The 22,628-nt window shown below is 35.2% G+C and overlaps 1 protein-coding gene across 1 annotated transcript in view; it reads left to right on the top strand.

Annotated features, from left to right (window-relative positions):
- FRMD6 (FERM domain containing 6) overlaps positions 1-22,628 on the top strand; it is a gene marked incomplete in the record, with an annotated part of 358,089 nt that overhangs the window by 306,628 nt on the left and 28,833 nt on the right. The window contains 1 exon segment of the mRNA XM_078785433.1: positions 3,225-3,301. Within this exon segment, the coding sequence (XP_078641559.1) occupies positions 3,225-3,301 (77 nt within the window).

Genomic DNA, 22,628 nt, shown 5'->3' with positions numbered 1-22,628 from the left:
GATACTAGATTTTTTTTTTAATTCTCCAAGTGATTATTCACTATTGAGAGATCGGGCCAAAAACTATATTTAGCATGATATTTCAAAAAGGTGTGGACGAGTTATGACAAACCTTGGCGGATGAGTTCGTTCGGTGACAAGAACAAGCCGGTTGGATTTTGGTTCAAGTCCGAATCCAGATCCGGCCTAACAGTGGGATACAAAACGTAAACTGTTCAGCCTGGCGGAGGTATACGCTTTATTGAGTGATGTTCTAGTATCCTCTTTGTTTATTAGATGTCCTACCGATGTAAATTAATGCTCGTTTTACTCTGTACGCTTAGCACATCACATGTTGCGAATTTCACTTCCCTGCACTTTGTACATTTTTTTAACGCTTCTCTACTTTTCTTCTTCTGCACTTCTTCGCTTTTTTAAAGCCCTTGAGGCTCGGGTTGAAAGTCACTGTCTGCAATTACAATATAAGAGACGAAATTACTCTTTTATGGAAAAGGTTTTTCGAGTTTTTTTATCCTCAAAAATAGACCTTGGAGAACACACAGTCATGTTAAAAAATTAGCCTTTAAAAGCTGACTCAAATCGTCCTTATGAAGGGGTGCAAACAAATGCTGACTGACTGACTTGCTCATTCATTCACTTTAGATCAAATGTATTGGAATTCTGTCAATGTGCACACTCAATGATCACCATGCATTGCAATTAAAAGGGGCATGTAGGGGTTTTACTACCGTCTAGTTGAGGACAGCAGGGATGGTCATAGAGAAAAGCACAAGGTGCCACACTCTTGAATGACTGGAGGAGGGAGGAGCACAATATAACAAATACAGTACAAAAAGGCAGTTTTCCACAGATGAGAAACAAGATGGATGAAGCAATGGAGTTGAGCATTCAGCTTATTATTGGGGAGGGTAACCAAGTATGGGATTGTGGAATGAACACGTGTCTCCTCAGTAGGGCATGGGGGAATATGGAGGGTTTTGAAGGAAAGAGGAGCAAGGCCTGACATTTATTTATTTTTATAGAAAACGAAGTTCATATAGATGATGACTGCGTGATAACAGATCTTGTAATTTAGCCTCCTGCCAAGATATTCATTGGACTCCATCATCTCCAAGGGAACAAAGATGGGAAGCATCGATCCAAACCAGCCCAGACCGGGAAGTCATCATGTCACCAACATCCAAACAATTGAATATCACAATTGAAGGTGTGATGGGATGAACTTGTGAATTAGAGAAAGCAGTATTTTTGGGAACTAGAAGCACCGCAACCTGGAAGGGGCCGGGGAGGGGTTGGGGGCCAGTGAGGGGAGAGATATTGGGGAAGGTGTGGCAAATATATTTTGTACCAAGGGTAGTAATCCCCCCTACCTTCTCCTAAGTCACTTGCATATGTGTACAGAAGAAGGTCCTAAGCACCCCCCCCCCTCTCCTCCCCCTGCTAAGGAATCTTGTTTCCCACAGAATCTTGTTTCTCACAGTCTGGGAGTCCTTTAGGTGCTTTTTTGCAAGCTCCAAGCGGGCTTTCATGTGTCTTTCACTGAGGAGAGGCTTCCGTCTGGCCACTCTGCCATAAAGCCCAGATCGGTGGAGAGTTGCAGTGATGGTTGTCCTTCTGGAAGTTTCTCCCATCTCCACACAGGATCTATGGAGCTCAGCCAGAATGACCATCGGGTTCTTGGTCACCTCTCTTACCAAGGCCCTTCTCCCCCGATTGCTCAGTTTGGCCAGGCGGCCAGCTCTAGGAAGAGTCCTGGTTGTTCCAAACTTCTTCCATTTAAGAATTATGGAGGCCACTGTGCCCTTGGGAACCTTCAATGCAGCAGAAATTTTTTTGTAGACTTCCCCAAATCTGTGCCTTGACACAATCCTGTCTGAGCTCTGCAGGCAGTTCCTTTGACCTCATGGCTTGGTTTTTGCTCTGATATGCATTGTCAGCTGTGAGACCTTATATAGACAGGTGTGTGCCTTTCCAAATCATGTCCAATCAATTGAATTTACCACAGGTGAACTCCAATCAAGGTGTAGAAACATCTCAAAGATGATCAAGGTAAATGGGAGGCACCTGAGCTAAATTTCAAGTGTCACAGCAAAGGGTATGAATACTTATGTCAATGTGATATTTCAGTTTTTGCTTTTTAATAAATTTGCAAAACTTTCTAAAATCCTGTTTTCTCTTTGTCATTATGGGGTATTGTGTCGATTGATGAGGGGAAAAAATGAATTTTAACGATTTCAGCATAAGGCTGCAACATAACAAAATGTGAAAAAAGTTAAGGGGTCTGAATACTTTCTGAATGCACTGTACATACAGTGCATACCCACATAGAGTTGCCATATTTAACATAGTAGGATGAATGGGCTTGATCAGTCTTCGATAAAGAATTACTTGATCCGTCTGCGAGGGAGATAGCAGATTTCCTTGTCGAACTGACATACATTGTCAGGGTGCATTGGTGGCTCAGAATATTGAAAATAAGGTGAACACTTTCATAAGGGAATGAGCATAAAAGACAAGAGGAGTTGAGAGGACCAAAACGTCCTCGAAATGAAATTTGGCACGACTAAGTTGAACAAAGAATGCCTGCCACGACTTTGGCACGACTAAGTTGAACAAAGAATTGGGAGAGATGTGAGTCAATAGACTGAATAATGACAGACTGAGGCAGGGCATTCATAAAAGGCATCAACTGCAATACCATGGACCTTATTTTGAGGAATGGCTCCCAATCAGCTGGCATGGTGCCAATTGAAGTGTGCACCAATAATGAATATCAAAAACTACTTTAGAGTATATCTTTGGGTGCTTTCATGTCATTTCATAAATTTGGGGTTTAAGTGGATCTTGGGAATAACCTTGTTGTTATGAGTATATATAATATGAAGTGGACTTATCGAACCCAGGGTAGAATGGAATAAAAGAAAGTTTTTTTTAAACTATCTATCTTGCATTGTTCTCCCCTGGACTGGCGTTTTGTTTTGCATTCCTGAAATGTGTTTAATGACGAAATATCATTGAGAAAAGCAGAAAAAAAATTGTGTATTACTGATTCTATTCCAAAAGAGTGCTGTCAAATGTTTGCCAATGAACTTGGAAATGAATAATATAAAATTGTGAAACCATCCGTTGTACCATTACCTGGAATGTGACTGCCCGTATTGTCATCCTTTGGTGTGAAAGTTCTGTGCTTCTACCACTGGCTGAGACTGATTTCGATTTTTCAGGGAATCGATCATTTTGGGCCTCCTTTTCATGTTCACTTTGAGGTGCAGTATTTTGTGGAAAACGGCAAGCTCATTGGGTGAGTTTCCCTGGCAATATTCCAGTGGTGTAGTATTGTTAAAATTCATGTAAAATATGAGTTTATTGACATGCGCTGGTAATTTTAACATTGCATTTGTTCATATCAAGAATGGCAAGCTAGACATCAGTGGTATCGCACCGGAGCTTTTGAGAAACGCAGACAATGCAACAATCTCATTACTTCATATTTTCTGAGAAATCTGGAGGCAGCTAAAGGTTCCTCGACAGTCTCTTCAGTACTTCATTTGAAATTTTTGGAATGCAGATGCTCACAACCTAACAAGAAACTACAGAGGTATCACCCTTCCTAAGAGTAGTAACTAAAACCTTTGCATGAATAATACTGAACAGAATCAAGAAACATCTTGTCAAGAAGTTCTTCCTGCTACAGACAGTCTTAATCCCCAATTGTTCAACATTGGAGCAGATGTTTGCCCTCAGCCAAATTGCTGAAAAGCACTGAGTTCAACAAACCAACCTTTGCAGCCTATGTTGACATGAAGAAGGTGTTTGACTCACTCAACAGACTGTCTGCGGCTACTGCTTCAAGCATGTGCAGTCCTCGCAAAAATAATCAACTTCATCAAATCATTTTATGACAATATGGAAAACTATTTGTGTGGGGAGTGAACTCTCTGATACATTCATATTCGATGGAGGTGTATGCCAGGGAGATGTTCTTGCTCCAACATTTGCCTTCCAATGATGGACTATGTCATGAACAACACCCTTCAGCAGGGTGGCCATGATTGCCACACCCAAAACTACACTTGCACAGACCTTGACTTTCCAGAAGATGTGGTCCTGCTTGCAAAGACATTTGATATTCTAGTCTTTACCCTCCAGGATGTCAACCAACACTCATCCATGCTGGGCCTACAAGTCAGCTAAACAAGACATGAAGACAAAGATCCAATGCCTAGGGTGAGGAAACCTTCCTACTTATATCTTTATTGATAACAACTGCTCCATGGACATAGTCACAGAGGTTGAATATCTTGGTTCTTGGATATTCTCATCCGGTAACTCTATACCAGAACTCAGGAGATGCGCTGCCATCGCACAGTTCACCTAGGCATCAGTTTCCACCATCGGGAAAGTCCTGGTAAACACATGCCTTAGGCTGAGACTCTACAGAACACTGATGGCAATGATCTTTGACTATGGCTTCAAAACCTGGAATGCGACTGCAACTACCAATGCCCACATTAGCGCCTTTGATATTCAAGCTTTATGACAAATCCTTCACATTCGATGACTAGATACCATCACCGATGCAAAAGGTGAACTGCCAGGCCTCGTAACTCTGATCGATCGAGCCCAACTACGATGGTACAGACATCTCCGTGGACACCCAGGAAACAATGCAGCAACGTCCTTCTTCACTCACCCATCACCTGCCTGGAAGAATCCCAGAGGACGTTCACATGCAGTACATGCTGGAAGGAGAGCATCAAATGGCTATAATATAACCCAGAGGCCTGTGTGGAGAATACCCCCAGAATGGCGCTCGACTGAGCAACCTGGAGAGGTGTCATTGCTGCCTCCATGTCACACCACGACATGCCGGATGAATGGATAAATTAATTTGTTCGGAGGATTTTCAGATAGTTCAAGCACTGAATTCATTTCAGTTCCATCTGCTTCTGGGTTTGAAATCCTGACGGTACTGGATCCACAGACAAGTGCTTTCTGGCTTTATGCCATGTGTCAACTCTATATTGTAGCAAGTCATAATTTGGAGGCAATGTGAAGTCTGCTGCACTACCAGCTTGCATTTGCTTGTTTATGATATAAATGCCATGTAATCTTGAGCAAAAAAACAAATGTCTTTGTGCTAAGCAAACTGCAGGTGTTTCCGCTCGGTCATGCTGGGTTTATTATCCTGATTGTCAGGTAATTAACGACTAGGTATGTCTTATTAGGTAGGATCTTTCCTGCTGTATATCTGAAATGAAAGCCACACAAAACCCATGAATGGTGACCCTCTCACAGGAGATCGAAGTGAAAAATAGCATTTTAATCCATTTTTCGTTAGCAATAACATTGATAGTGAATTTAAACCAAGTTCCTTTGGGAACCTTAATGTTTATTTACCAAAAGAAGCCTTACTTTTTGCCCCTGTTTATTCTTTCTAATTCTGTTTATAAATCTATTTTCCCTATGCTGAGCTTTTACATGCTTTCATTATTGATTCTCTTGCTGATCATCGCATTAAACTCATCAGACACTTTGCTAAATCTGTACTCGTTTCCAGTCGTCATCGTCACCTTTTTCTCAAACTCTATACAATTGGTATCTAGACGTAGCTTAAGAAACTCAAAGCAAGCTGATATGCTGCAAAACTGAACATGATGGAGTCCCGCATTCCTTTCCTTATCCATTTGTTGAACATTAATATCTGAATTATTTAAAATTTTCTTTGTGTTTACATCACTTTCCTCATCGTCCATCTTAATAATAATACGCTTAAACACCTTCTTCCATCCGTCAGTCTGTCACATTCTATTCCACCCATTGATTGGACAGTTCGCCTGACTCCACCTACAATTTCCACTTGGTTGAAAATCATAGGGTCGCCATGTTGAGGCTTTCTGCTGTGTGAAGTCAAAGACCTATTCAGAGCTGTCATATTCACAATATTGCCATGCCCTCCCTATAAGGTTTCCCTTCATTGTAAAACGACCAAAGCAACAGTTAAAAGGATGCCGATAGGGAGAGGTTTGGGGAGGGGGTTTGAAGGCTTGAAGTGAGAAGGGGGTTGATGCCTTGGGGTTGGGATGGGGAGGGTGAAAATTTGGGGATGGAGGTGGGGGAGAGAAAATATGAGACAGAGTTAGCAGGAGAGATTGACGCTTTGGGGGTTAAGTGGATTGAGGATGTTCAGTGGATGGGGAGGGAGGTGGAGTAGTTGAGGTGGAGGTGGGTGCTTGAAAGGTTGGAATGTGGAGTTTATTGACTCCTTAGGGTTTGGAGGGAGAGGTAAGGACTTGGGGTGTTGGAAGGGAGGGAGAGCAAAAATGGGACAAAGTTTGGAGGGGAGGTTGAGGCTTTGGGGGAAGGGGGAAAGAGGCTTGGAGTTAAGGGGGAGAATTTAAGGCTTGGAGTGGGAAAGGGATTACGCCTCAGGTTTGGGAGGGAAAGGGTGAGGACTTTGGGTTGGGGAGTGGAGGTTGAGGACCTCAGGGTTTGTTAGGAAGTGGGGCGGAGGTGGGGGAGGAGGGGATGTTAGGAAATTGAGGACATTAAGTCAAATTTTACATTTCGTGGAATTTCCGCCAATCCCTACTAGTTTTTAATATTGTATGTTGTTTGTATATTGTACTTTCAATGAATCTGTTTCATTCCTTGCTCGATTAAATTATCGGGTCTTTCATGAATCTTTTGTGACACTTCATGAGAAAATAAATGAATTTGTATTTTCATTCTGCTATTCACTCAATTATTAATTTCCTATATTAGGCTCAACTTATTCGTAATTATGAGAAGTAATTATGTGTCCTGTGTCTCCATGGAACACACCAGAAAGAGTGTAAAAATACAGTAATATGACTACATGAGCACTGCATCAGAAACTTCCAGAAATTATAAAATCTAAAAACTTTCTAGCCTGGAAACCTAGTTTGGTAAAATATCTTACATATACAGCAAAGTATAAAATAATAACATTACCAGTCTAATCTATTTTCCTTAAGCTGGAAATAATTGACAATATTCCAGCAGGCAAACCGATGTTGAATAGACGTTGTATTCTTGTCTTTCTATTTTCTATTTTATGTTATTCGTATTAATACCGAAGGTGGGTGGAAGTTATATGTTTTCATTCGTCTGTCTGTTTGTCTGTCTGTATGTAAACAGAATATCTCAAAAAGTTGTGGATGGATTCAGACAAAGCTTGGTGGAGAAGTAGCATATGCGACAAGGGTGAAATAATTCGATTTTTGGTGAAGATCCGGAAGAATTTTTCAGCGATTCTTCACCATTGAGTGATAGTGCTAAAACTTATACATAGCAAGATATCTCAAAATGCTATGGACGGATTCAGACCAAACTTGGTGGACCGATTGGGTGTGTAACAAGGACTAATCAATTCGATGTATGTGAAGATTCGAATACGGATCCAGATAGGAGAACTTTTTGTTTTTCAAGTGATTCTTCACCATTTAGTGATAGGGCCAAAAACGAAATATAGCACGATCCTCAAAAAGTTATGGACGGATTCGGACAAAACCTGGTGGAGTCGTTGGGCATGCAAGGACGAAATTATTAAATTTTGGTGACGATACGGATCTGGATCTGAGAATTATTTAATGATTCACCATTGACACATAGGGCCAAAAAACAATACAACGCACGATATCTCAAAAAGTTGTGGATGGATTCGGACAAAACTTTATGGATGAGTTGGTTAGATGACAAGAACAAGCCGATTAGATTTTGGTTTAGGTGTGAATCCAGATCTGGCCTATCAGTGGGATACAAAACGTAAACTGTTCAGCCTGGGGGAGGTAAGTAGTGTAATAATGTTGCTTCTGGGACACCTCCGTTTAACATGGGAAATCCCTATCTAATGTCATTTACCCCCTTGTCTTTTTCAAAAATCATAAACACCTCTATTTCTCCCACCCTCATCTTTATAAACCTTTTGTCTGTAGTACCTATCCTTAATGTTGTTCATTAGACCACTCAAACACTACAAATATTTGTTTTCTCTTATAGACCTATCATCCTTCTTCTACATATCATCTGGCAGATTAATCTTTGACCCATTCACTTCCATATTAATTCTTTCCCTCCCTCATTGCCCCTAAACACCTATATTTCTCTCACCCTGTTCTTTACGAACCTTCTAACCTTTTGACATGTTATCCTTATTCATTAGACCACTTAAACACCTGTGATCCTTCTGACCTTATGGACCTTTTAACCTTTTACTCTTAATATCATCTGGTGAATATAACCCACTCAAACAACGACCCTACAAATATTTGTTTATGTGTGGGAAATAATTTAATTCTCTTGCCACTCTCTTCACCATCTAATATATTAACAAAAAATATGTTTGAGTTTGGTTCTTTATTAAGATATTTTAACTGAGCTAAGATAAAATGGTAAACCTCCCTCAATGTTCTTGTTTGAGCACCTCCAGTGCCACATACCATTTTAAAATTAAAGTATATATTTTCCTGACAACCATCAAAGTTTTCCGTCCACTCAAAAATATTTCCATCTTTTTTACCCAATTCACCGGTATTTAAATTAATTCTCTTATTTGTTTTGTGAATTTTTTTACCAGTTGCCTTTTCAATTATACCTATTTGATATTTTTCACATTCATTATGTTTTCCATTTATATACCAAGGTTGATTACACCTCCACTCTTTAGTCTGGTTGATACTTGGTTCTATCATTTATATAATAGTAAAAAAGGCGGCGGTAGCCCGTTAAAATCCCCAACCCCCCCCCTTTTTTAACTTATCACTTATATATATCTTATCACTTATATATATCTTATCACTTATGTATATCTTATCACTTATATATATCTTATCACTTATATATATATCTTATCACTTATATACTTATATAACCATAAGGGAGACTATCAATTCCATTTTCTAAAATAAACCTCTTATCATCAAAAGCCCCCAATGCTTTCTTATTTATCTCTTCTGAATATAATTGATGTTTATAACTTCTTATTCCATTAATCTTTCTAAACTCTTCTTTCTTTGTTGTTAAACAGTTATAATAATCCTTAAAGTTTATTGTTTCTTTAATAACATTTTTCTTTACACCTTTTAACTTCTTATCAGTCTTTTCAACGTTATTCACAATGTATTTATAAGCATAAGCCTTTGACCTCAATCCCACAAATTCACTCATAACATTTCCTCCTAATTCATCCTTGAACTTTCCAATCACCTTTTTATTTTTAGAAGAGAACAACTCACTCTCTGGACTGTAATTACTCGTGTCATAGATATTAATGTCTCTTTTCATGTCTGAATAAACATCGTTGGTATTAATTTTCAAAATAAAACTGTCTGTATCCATATAAAGTAGATTAACATCATTTTGATATTTCTTCCTCAAGTTATTATAAAAGTAATCATACATTAATGACTTTGATAAATCAAGAATTGTTGTTCCAATATAAATAGGTTTGTTCATTTCAATACTCTCTTTAATCAAATGGATCGCACAAAAGTTCTCAGTAAAGACCTCAGCTCGAGTAAAACTCGGTCTATTAATTAATTTTGATGCTTGTTCCCAAGATGTTGATAGTCTGATATTTTGTCTTTTCCTCACATTCTCCATAGTCTTACCAAAGACCGCATTATTCATCAATTTATAAAAGTCTTTCTCAAAATCTGTTTTTGACTCTGTTCTTCTTTGTGTATTAAAATCAATGTACCCCTTTAACCAATGACTTTGATTGAACTTTAGAACCCTATGGATCTTCTCTACTCTTAGACCTTTTGATAAATATTGTCGCAAATTTCTTTGGTGTAGAACATAATTTTTCTTGTTATATAATGTAGTAAGTAATTTTTCTGTTGATTCACCTATATCAAACGATCGTTGATAATCACTCAACCATTCTTTCTTTGGACTTTCTTTCTCACAAGCAAATGGGAGATCTTTGTGTAGGTTATGGAGTTCCTCTGGATATTTTAAATCAATTTCAAAATAATAACCAACTTTTTCTTCATCCAATTCTTTTTGTGTAGAGATACATACATCTTGTAAAACGTTTTTGTAGTCTTTTTCCTTTACCCATCTAAGTTTTCCATAAGGAAGAGCCTGAGACATTGCCCAGCCATACAGGTTGTTCGCGTCATAGTACATCAAGTAAGAACTCTCTTTCGTTGGATCATAATTTGGAAGATATTTGTTATTTGCTTTTGCGTATCTACTCGAGCAGACTTGTGAAATTCCACCTCTTTTTGCCTTTTCAATCATCAAAAGCATATCAACATCGGTTATCAAATCCAAATCTTGTTTTGTCATTTTCAACATCGCACTCCAGGCCAATCCAGGTGCTGTGTAGTAGTGAGCAGGATCCAATCCATATCCAGTGCGACAAACAGATCTAAAGGCTTCAAATACATCGGCCAATAAAAGCACATCAGTTTTGAGATACAAATCGTGATACTCGCCAAGATTCTTGATGTTATATTTTTCCCAAACATTTTGTGCGTGTACATAATCTTTATCAGATATATGACTATTATTTAATTTGTTATAGAAATTTTCTTTTGAAGGAAGTTGTGTTTCATTGAATCTCTCAAATGAGTCCATATAGTCATAGGGGTAAATTCCCTTTTGTGTTAGAAAATCTTTATCTAAAAAATACTCTGAAAGACATGGAAACTCTTTTAGATTTTGAACCAAGTTAACCAATGGACTTGCCATGAATTTAAATGTATCAAGAAATCTGATATGAGTAATAGGAGATGTGTGAATTGTTTTTGTGAATGAAATGTATTTCTGATCCGTGTTTGGAATTGCTGAGATACTTCCAGAAGTCTTTGAGAGTTCCTTGATAAATAGATGTGTATCATAATGAGCGTTGTTATGAAGAAAGACAGGAATGAAAGAGGGGAGTTGATAATTAATATTACAACTTTGATGAGCCGGACCTCTATATTTACCAGTGAGATGACAATGGTCTCTAACCTTTAGACCTTTACCAATTTTCTCCTCACAAATATGACAGACATTGTTTTTTATAAATTCCCTTTTTTCTTTACTTGTTAAGGACATTGGTTTATTGGTTTCTCTCATTATCTTGGTTAATCGAACACAGTCTTTTTCTAGTCGTTTCACAAACTCCTCTGGGGTATTTGAGCCTCTATACATCTCTAACTTGTTATATTTATCACCAACGGATGATTTGATATAATAACAAAAACCACAAGGAGTATGTTTTTGATATTTATTTGTGTATGATTCTTTTGGATCTTGAGAAGCAGTATCAATTTTTTCTAAAATACTTTCAAAATCAGCATATATAACAAATGGATGTTTGATCTTTTTATTTTCATCTTTGAATGTGATCTTTGAGCCTTCTTTAGGCATATTGATTACCGTTGATTTATGTTCGCCACAATAATTTGAATGTTTATCTAATCTTTCTTGTGAATTGAAGAAGTTAAGACAACGCAAACAAATATATATTTTATTTGTTCTCTTACAGACTTGTGGTTTTATTAATTTAGCAATATCTTTGATGTATGTATAATGTGAATTTTCGTCTGAATTAAAATATAGAAGATTAATATGAGTTTGTTTACAATTGTCAGAAAGCTTTAAAACCTGAATGTTGTTTGTTTCTGTTAGACCATAAACATTAACTGATAAATTATTCATCTTTTCAAATTTAGGAATATCATTTAAAGTCATCGGAAACTTTAGATCTTTCGTATTTAATGTATTCTCATATTTTTTATAATGAGATACTCTTTCATCATGAAAATGTGGAGGATGTAAGTGTGCTAAAATAGACCAGAGAAAACATTTATTGTCTTTATTTTTGATATTGATAACTGCTTTTCTATTTTTGATAACACTGGGTAAATCAATGTAAGAAGAAGCTTTTAGAGGATCTGATTTAAGAATATGAATGTCTATGTAAATAATTTTTCCTATATTGAATCCACTTCCTACGATTGAATTATCCACATCTTGCTCTTGTTTAATAAGTTCATCATAGACTCCTGATGTTTTAAAATCTTGATATGAAGATATAAAGTGTGGCTCAGTTCTCATGTATGGTGCATCTATAACTCCTTCATCCTTTGTCATTTCTAATTTTACTCCCATATAAAATTTAAGTGGTTTCATTTCCTTTAGTGTTTTTTCAATCAACGTTTGAACAGCAGGTTTAACTATTTCTACAGCATCAACTATAGACTCTGGTTCAGGAGGTTTGAAGTTAAAGACTCTTATTTTAATATGTCCTTTGAATGCTCCATCAGAGTTTTTAGTTGTGATAAAATTTGATAAATGTAGATTTGTTTTAAGATGTATTTTGAAGCCTTTCTTGAGGATATTTTTATTACATGTAGAACAGTGTTTTGTTTCAGGTGGAAGAGGGGAAAGTTTGTTTAAAATGTTGTATGTATGTTTTGCGGTGAGAATATGTTGTTTATAATATTTTACTTCCTTCTCGCAAGTATCGCAATAAACCATATTTATAGCGTGAGAAAACGTGGTGTTTTATATATATCACTGTGCTTAAAATAAAACACTTTTGAGCTTTACAGCTCCGTTTTATATATATCACTGTGCTTAAACTAAAACACTTTTTCACTCAGAATCATCTAAGTCATAACTATCACATGAATACTCAGAATCATACTCAGAGTCATCAATAAAGCTACTCTCATAACTATCATTTGAGCACAAACTATTAGTATCATAACTATCATCTGTGTTCAATGAAATACTATCATCACCATCATCCAAGTTCAATGAAATACTATCATCACTATCGTCCGAGTTCAATGAAATAGTAAAATCTTCACTGCTGTATTGACTCATATTTAATTAGCAAGAAAAATATTCCCATCAATATCTATATACTTTCTTTCATTAACAGATTCAATCTCTACAATTTTTATATCAAAAGTTATCTTTAAATAATCTCTAACTATCATAGAACGAAATGACATTTCACCAGAAATATTAACATCATTCATTTTACTTAGATCTACACCCTTTGGATTATTAAAGAAAATACAAATGTCTCCTCTAGAATTATTAATGGTCTTATCATTCTTTTTCAAAGTATCGTGGTCAATCACTTTTTCAAGCTTTGAATAAATTGCCAGGAGTAGAGGAGAAACTTTTGTTAGATTTACTTTAATGGATGTCTTTCCAGGTATAGTTAGAGCTCTTCCTTTAAATGAAATAGAGGGGCTCATGTTATTTTCCATAACTGGTTTTACCCAAAAATTTCCATATTTATCTTTGTTCAATTTAACATCTTTGACATATTTTTCTATATCTTCCACCGAAGTAGAGATTGATTGAAATTTGTCTTTTGTGCTTTGAAACATTGTATTTATTAATGAATAAACTTGCGTTTAGTTTAAGTAAAAATTTACCACATAAATATGATAAGTTCTGAAGGATATTTAGAATTTCCAGACTCTCCATATGATAAATTAGAGAATTGTCCGGCTTGTGATAGAGTGGGGCTTAATGATGAGGATTCATATAAACAATGTTTATTCTGTGATTATATTCTAATTAATGATAATAAGAAATATAAAAAAACATATAACTCTTTTAAATTAGAACCAAAAATGAATTACTTTACAAGATTAATAAGAGAGATGAATGTTAAGCATTATGGTGATAATACACCATTTCTTACAAGGAAAGAGACTCTTTGTATTGAGGAAATGTATAAGGGTTTAATGATATTTATTATTCAAAATAATTTTAATGGAAATGTTAATACAAGATACTACATAAATAAAATAATGAATTATTTTGAAATTAAACCAGAACTCAGGATAAAATATAGAGTTTCTAAAATAGCTCAAAAAAAGTTGGATGACTTGTTTTCCAAATATATAAATGAATGATTTTTTACCCGTTTGGGAAAATAAGATAAAATTTAATAACCATAAAAACATTCCAAATTCATTGAGATGTCTAATAGTTGGTTCAAGCGGATGTGGGAAAACCTGTTTACTTTTAAAGATGCTCCTTGGTCCTAATTTTTTAGATTATGATAATTTAATAATTTTTACAAAGTCAAGTTTTCAACCCGAGTATCAACTACTCTCACAGGGTTTTAATGCAGGTCTTAAAAAGGAAGACATTATCGGTTTATTTAAACTTCAAAACAAACTGAATGATTATAATATTGAAGATATAATACAATTATTTTGTGATACACAGAAATCAAAATCGAAACCCATAACTTGTATTCTCAGTGATAATACGGATGATATACCTTCACCTCAAGATTTAGATAAATCAAAAAAGAACCTCGTCATCTTTGATGATTGTGTTAATGAGAGAAACCAAACAGTAATGGATAGCTACTATACAAGAGGGAGACATTCTTCTTGTAATTGTATATATCTTAGTCAATCATATTTTCAACTCCCTCGACGCTCAATAAGAAACAATGCCAATACTTTTATTTTATTTAAGTTAAATTCAATAGATGTAAATAATTTTTGGAGAGATAATTGCTCTACGTTATGTAGTAAAAAAGAATTTGAAAATTATATGAAACACACGATTGGAAAATATAAATATATTGTTGTGAAACAAGATGAGATACTAAATGATATTTTTCAATAAATAAATACAGAAAATGAATACTGAAGAAAGAGAAAGAAAGTTTAAGGAACATCAACAATTAGTTTCAAAAGTTGTTAAACAACAGGAAGAGATAAAGAAGAAACGGAGACAGAAACTAACTGGTGAAGAAGCCTTTGAAAGAAAACAAGAGAAATTCTTTAAACCACTTTTGAAAACTCAACACTCACCTACAGTACCCACGGTAGAATTTACTCCGAAAAAACTTCAAATGCTCAAAGATTTTAGTCAGATAACAAAACAAGAACTTGGTGAATTAGAATATGATGACGAGGGATTATTTCGGAAACTTGAGGAGGTAAATCAACCCCCTAATTATGTTGTGGAAGCTCTTCAAAACAATGAATATTCGGCGGGTTCAAAAACCAGAGCAGGTCTCATTCCAACAGAAGAACCAGCAGTGTTTCATCTTGTGGAAGAAAAGGTATTGATATTTAATGATGAATTGATGTTCTTGAGTTCTACTCAACCAAATGTTAAATTAACTCCAAGATTAATGTTTCTTCTAACAAACCCCGGATTCAGCGGTTCAAAATATTTTGAGGAACCACTTGATATGGAAAGAGAGGAAGATAGGGTATATATTGAGTTGCTAAATGCACTTGATTATGGAGTTTCTGTTGCTGGTAAAAGTAAGAAGAATGAGAAGGAGAAACATATTATTGATGCTTTAAGTAAGCTTGGTTCGGGTGTTAGTTTTCTTCCAAATGACCCATCACAATTAGTTAATAGGCTATTATTGTTGTTAGGTAGTAAGAAGGCTGGAAACAACAATTGTTTTAATGAATCCTCAGCCATTTTAGATCAGTTGATGAACATGAAAATAATTAATAAATGTCAATACAAAGATATTTTATTAGATATTAAATAAGATGAGAAGCACAATTCTTAGTTTTAATTTCACAACGAGCGATTACACAGCTTCATTCCCTTACCCACTACAACTTGACCCCCTTACCTCATATGAGGCATCTTTGTTGTCAATGGAAACTTACAATACCCTTTTTAATATCACAGAGAAAAACAACAAGTTTAGTTATAATCCAGGAAGTGGATATAAAACTATAACCGTTTCACCTGGAGCTTACGAGATTTCTCAAATATCTTCAGAAGTCTCTCGCCTTATGAAAGAAAAAGGTGATGAACCAAAAAATATTGTAATAGATATTCAAAAACACACTTCAAAATCAACTATTAAACTTAAAAATAATTATAAAGTTGATTTCACGATTGAAAATTCGTTTAGAGAGCTATTGGGTTTCTCTTCAAAAAAGATTGAAAATAACGGGACGTTTTACAGTGATAATGTTATCCAAATATCCTCCGGTATAAATTCAGTATTAATTCATTGTGATTTGATTGATGGTGCTTATAACGATGGAATAAGAACAAATACAATATTTTCATTCAGTGCATACTCAACCCCGATTGGTTATAAATTTAATATGGAACCAAAAAATCTTGTCTATTTACCTGTGTCAGGAAAAACCATATACAGAGTAAATTTTAGGATAACCGACCAAGATAATCGTATGATATCCTTTAATGATGAAATTATATCCATCAGAATTCACCTACGTGAAGTTTTTCAATAAATAAATAATGGTTATTGTGAGAAAACACGAGTTGGGAAAATATAAAATAATTACAGGGGAGGGCATGTTCCTTTCACCAGACTATACAAGGTATGTGGGTAGAGGATACTATAAACCTAAGAGACAACGAGGTGTAGGTCATCAATTTCGAAATAAAGGAGATGGGATAATTGATACTCTAATGGGTATTGGTTCAACCATCCTTAAACATAAAGACCTAATTGGTTCAACTGCTTCTGCCGTGGGCTCCGTTGCGGGTGCTATAAAGAGTATAAAAGATGCTCAAAAGGAGTCTCATAAATTACAAGCAATCAAAGAAATAAAAAAAGGTAAAACTCAACTATCTTCACAAGAACGACAAAAAATCATTAAAATACTTGGGTCAGGGTTTCAACAATTTTAATGCTATATAAATACAAGTATGGAAGCGATTGATAGTATCTATGATTTGGATGATACGATTATCATTTCAAACTCCACTAAAAAGGAAGACTATTTTAAGGTAAATGCTATAACAGGAACAGACTGGAATTCAAACGGAACAAAAAGTTTTGAAATAAATAATCAACAAACTTACTTGAATATAGCTGATAGTTTCTTGCTGTGTAAATTTAAATTCACTAAGGCTGCGAATAATACTAATGCTACACTCGTAAATGATTTCTTCTGGAAAATGTTTGACAGTGTCCGCCTGTATATTGGAACACAAGAGGTTGAAGCGGTTGATTATGTCTCTGCTACATCTGAAATGATGAAATTTACACTATATTCGTTTAGTGATAGAATGGGTAAGGGAGCTGTTGAGGGTTTTATTCCTGATATGTCAACGGGTACAAACGCAGACCCTGGTTATAGTCAAAGGAAGTCAATGTATAATGATGACGCAAAAGCTGAGAATAGTTTTACCGTAGCAGTACCTCTGAAAGGTATATTTGGATTTTGTGATTATGATAAAGTTTTGTATGGGCTTAAAATTAGATTTCAACTACAAAGGAATGATAATGTAAATAGATTGCTTTTTGGGGATGAAAATGCTTTTGGAGAAAATAATAAATTTGTTATTAATGATTTGTGTTGGTATATCAGTGAATATACTCCTAATCTTAAAACGGAAGAGATGTTAAATAGAAGACTTAACTCAAAGAAACCGCTAAATGTATCATACCTTAAAAGAAGATGTCAACACGTTAAACTGGAACACACTACCTACACTTGGAATTTAGGTGTTCTTCAAGGAAAGCCACGATACCTCTGGCTCATTTTTAAAAAACCAGATGGAGAGGACGGTACTAATAAGAATAATGCCCTGAGTGATAATGCAAAGGTGAAACAACTTCGGGTTTCTCTTGATGGCACATTTTATCCACGAGATAGATTGGAAATTGATTGGGAAAAAAATGATTATGCGGAAGCCTACAAGTCCTACCAAAAGGTGTGTGAAAGTAATGGTAATAATGATCCTATTTTGGATATGGTTGCGTTTCAAAAACTTTATACAATCTACGCAATTGACCTGAGTTCTCAAAAGGAAACTATAAAGTCTAATCGAGTGGATACTTCTCTATACATTGAAAGAGGGGAGAGTGAAGAGGTTAATGCATATTGTTTGCTTTTGGAGGAAACAGAATTACAGATTAATACAGATAATGGTGTTATGATTAATATCACATAGGTTTTTTCTCATAAATAAATGGTTGGGGTATATGTTAATCAAATCAATCTTAATAAATTAACATCTTGTATTCAAAATCAAAAGCCTTGTATTATTAATGTTAATACAATTCAAAGAAAAGGAGCTGTAAGAATTGATGTTTTACTCACACACACACAAGTAAAAACACTAAATGATGTTGGATCACTTAAAATTAAAATGACGAAACCTATGTTAAAGAAATATTCAATAGACGAGTCAAGAGGAGGATTTCTCCCGTTTCTAATTCCTTTATTTGCTGGTTTAAGTGCGGCGGGAGCATTGACTGGTGGTATTTCAGCAGCGGTAAAAACTGCTAACGAAAGGAAGGCACAACTAAAAGCTCAAAAAGAATTGGAAAGACATAACAAGGAGTTGGAGAAACAAATTAGTGGAAGTGGTGTAATTGTAGATTTTGCTCAAAAACTTGAAAGTCTACCTGATAAAGCTAGATTGTTGGTTGGAGATATGCTTTCCTCTATCGCTCAAGCGGGTGTTAAACTAACTAAACGGGGTAATGGATTGTATCTTTCTCATAAATAAATGGATAAATGGTTTAAACAATTTGGAAAGAATACAACGTCAAATATAGAACTAGCTAAGTATTGTAAAACACTAAAAATTGATAATGTGGTTATTTGTATGAGAGATGAATTAACACATATAAATAAGAATACAAAGAATATTATTATGAATTTAGACACACAGAATGGTTCTCATTGGGTTTGTATTCATAATAGTCAGGATAAATATTATTTTGATAGTTATGGTATGCCACCACCTGTTGAAGTAATACAATTCTTACAGAATGGTGTTTATCAAACATTCCAAGTTCAAGAAATTAATTCTAAATGTTGTGGCCAATTATGTTTATATGTATTATTTCAACTCAACAATAATGAAAATTTTTATGATATCATTTTTTATCTAATATAAATGACCTATGTTGGAAAAGATGGTTCTATCTTTGGAAAATCCTCTCAGGATATTGATTTATCAAATTATTATACAAAGGCACAGGCTGAACGACAAAAATATAGTGTAAGTAAAAATATTAATATGAAGAATACTTATAAATTAATCAATTATCCAAACCCTACAGATGCGAATGACTTGATTAGATTCAGTGATTTATCACAATATATATCTTTAAAGAAAACAGCACGTTTTGTGAAACAAGTAAAATTTACAACCACAACACCTGGTTATACTGACCATACACCTTTCCTCATTGAATTTAACTACCTGCTTACAATTAAATTTTATAAAGAAGGACATTTAGTTAATATGCGAATTAATAAATGGGGGTATGATATGCCTGATTTAGGGTATAATTGGTCTTTTTCAATAAACATAGAAGACCTACATGATTTAAATCAGTCTCGTAAAGAAGAATATTATCCACTTGGTGAAGATAAGGATTTATGTGGAAGTACAATTAGTAAACAACAAATACGTGATTTTAAGAAAATAAAAATATATGATAGTATAGCGATGGTTCGCATGACAAAGAAGGAAGGTAATGAGATAAGGATAGAAAGCCGAGGAATACAAACCGATTTGGTAGTGGGAAGATGGGGTGGTATTACCTGTCATAATATTAATCTCACATATATTTCTGATACATAAATGGCAGGAAGAAGACTACAAGAGAATTATAATTTTTGTATTCAAGGATACCTACAAGAAAAGGGTGCTCGGTATTACATACCTTATGATTTGGAGCATATACATGGGAATTTTGTCATAAAAAACTGGCCTTATACTGATATTGTTAAACCCACAAATAGAGACTTGTTTAAAATATTAAATAAAAATGAACTTCTCAAAGTTATGAAATATAAAACTCTTTTAGAAATCGTCAACAAATCTTATTGGTATCCTATTATGAGAAAAATAATTATAGATACAAGAATATCTCAAAATCCAGATGAGTATATGTATAATATTCTTTGGGGTTCAAACTCAAGGGTAGCAAGGGATGAGGAAGGAGTTGAAGAAGAGAAGGAGGAAAGAGAGAAAAAGGAGAAGGAGGAAAGGGAGAGGGAGGAGAAGGAGGAGAGGGAGAAAAAGGAGAAGGAGGAAAGGGAGAAAAGGGAGAAGGAGGAAAGGGAGAAAAGGGAGAAAAAGGAGAAGGAGGAGAGGGAGAAAATGGAGGAGGAGGAGAGGGAGCAAAGAGAGAGGGAGGAAAAATATAAAAAGATGGAAATCACTGAGATTCATAAAAGATTGAGTGTATTAAAGCAAATAAATCAATCTCAACGCACCGAAGAGGAAATTAAAGAATTAACAACTCTTATGAAGATAATGGTTTCAAAAATAAGAACGTCAATGTCTTCAATTTCAGGGAGGAGATTTAAACGAGAAAGTGGTGAAGAAGAAGAAGAAGAAGAAGGAAAAGATTATGTGATTGATGATGTTGGTGTCATTGACTTTAGTTAGTTTTTATTTGTAAATAAATGGAGGAGAGAGTGAAGGCATTCCTTAGGATTCTTTATGTTTTAAAAATAAAGATTGAAATGTATATGTTGAAAACCAAAAAGGTTTTGATACTCTGTCGGAATTTTTCTGATAAATAAATATGAGTTATTGTCTCAAATGTAAAAAGAAAACTAAATCTAAAAATATCTCTTATGTTAAAGCTAAAAATAATAGAGTTTATCAAAAAGGAATATGTCAAGTATGTGGCTCTAAAAAGTGCCAATTCATCTCTCCTAAAAGAGGAGGAGACATACAAAAGTTTCTGTCAGGAAGTAAATTTACAACAACTGGAATTCCAGGGGAATTACACCTTCCAGGGTATTCTTTCTGTGGTCCAGGAACAAACTTGGATAAAAGATTAGATGAGGCTGACAATCCTAAACCTTGGTCTAAACCTACAAATAGGGTTGACGAAGTGTGTATGAAGCATGATATTGCTTATGGGAAAACCACTACGTTGACTGAAAAACATAAAGCCGACAGCGAAATGTTGTATAATTTGTCTTTGATACAAAATCCAACGTTGAGAGAGAAAGTTGATAGGTTTATTGTGAGAAATTTGATAAATGCTAAATTGAAACTTGGTCTTGGTTATTCCTCAAAAAACTATTAGGCTCTAATGATGCCATCAAGACTGAGGAGCTTTTGGCTGAAGAATTACACAAACCTATAATCACAAAGTTTAAAAGAAGGAAGGTTTATTCTAAATACACTGACCACATATGGTCCGCTGATTTAATTGAATTGAATAATGACAGGGGATACAGGTATGCTTTAACCGTTATTGATTTGAGGAGTAGATTTGCCTGGGTTGTCCCTTTAAAAAATAAAAGGGGTGATACTTTAATGTTAGCCTTTAAGATAATATTTGATTGGGATAAAAGGAAACCAAAGAAGTTATGGACTGATGAGGGAACAGAGTTCTATAACAAAATATTCATGAAATTTCTTAAGGGGAAGGGTATTAAATTATACAGCACCTTTAATGAAGGAAAGGCAGTTGTTATTGAGCGTTTTAATCGTACTTTAAAAGAGAAATTATATAAAAAATTCACACAACTCGGTTCTCAAAAATGGGTGTATTTAATTCAGGATATTGTAGATAATTACAATAATACAGTTCATTCATCAACACAATCAAAACCATCAGAAACATTTACAAAATTAGAATATGAAAAGGAGATTAATTTGAGAAAGCCCAAGTTTAAAGTTGGTGATATTGTAAGAATATACAAATGGAAAAGTCATTTTGAGAAAGGTTATACACAAAAATGGACTCGTGAATTATTTAAAATCATTGATGTAATGGATACAGTCCCTTGGACCTACAAATTATATGATTTAAATGGAGAAGAAATCTTGGGTTCATTTTACTCACAAGAATTACAAAAAACACAAGTAAGCAGATAATACCCTTGAAAATAATAAATAAATAAATAAAATGTAATGGGGATACGTTTTTAAATCTGTGAACCCCAAACACAGAATCCCACAACTTTTTAGTTGGGGCTTAACTTTTGTGTGTGTATAATGGGGATACGTTTTTAAATCTGTGAACCCCAAACACAGAATCCCACAACTTTTTAGTTGGGGCTTAACTTTTGTGTGTGTATAATGGGGATACGTTTTTAAATCTGTGAACCCCAAACACAGAATCCCACAACTTTTTAGTTGGGGCTTAACTTTTGTGTGTGTATAATGGGGATACGTTTTTAAATCTGTGAACCCCAAACACAGAATCCCACAACTTTTTAGTTGGGGCTTAACTTTTGTGTGTGTGTGTATGTGCGAGTGAGTCATAATAATATACAAACCCTAACCCAACCCAAGCCCTAACCCAACCCCATCCCTAACCCAAACCCATCCCTAACCCAACCCATCCCTAACCCAACCCCATCCCTAACCCAACCCCATCCCTAACCCAACCCCATCCCTAACCCAACCCCATCCCTAACCCAACCCCATCCCTAACCCAACCCCAACCCTAACCCAACCCCATCCCTAACCCAACCCCATCCCTAACCCAACCCATCCCTAACCCTCACATTCAAAATCCCAACCCTAACCCAATCCCATCCCTAACCCAACCCCAACCCTAACCCTCACATTCAAAATCCCAACCCTAACCCAACCCATCCCTAACCCAACCCCATCCCTAACCCAACCCCATCCCTAACCCAACCCCAACCCTAACCCTCACATTCAAAATC

This window comes from Myxine glutinosa, chromosome 1 (assembly GCF_964187855.1).
Source record: "Myxine glutinosa chromosome 1, kmMyxGlut1.1, whole genome shotgun sequence".
Lineage (NCBI taxonomy): Eukaryota > Metazoa > Chordata > Myxini > Myxiniformes > Myxinidae > Myxine > Myxine glutinosa.
This window is presented reverse-complemented; position numbering and strand designations above follow the sequence as displayed.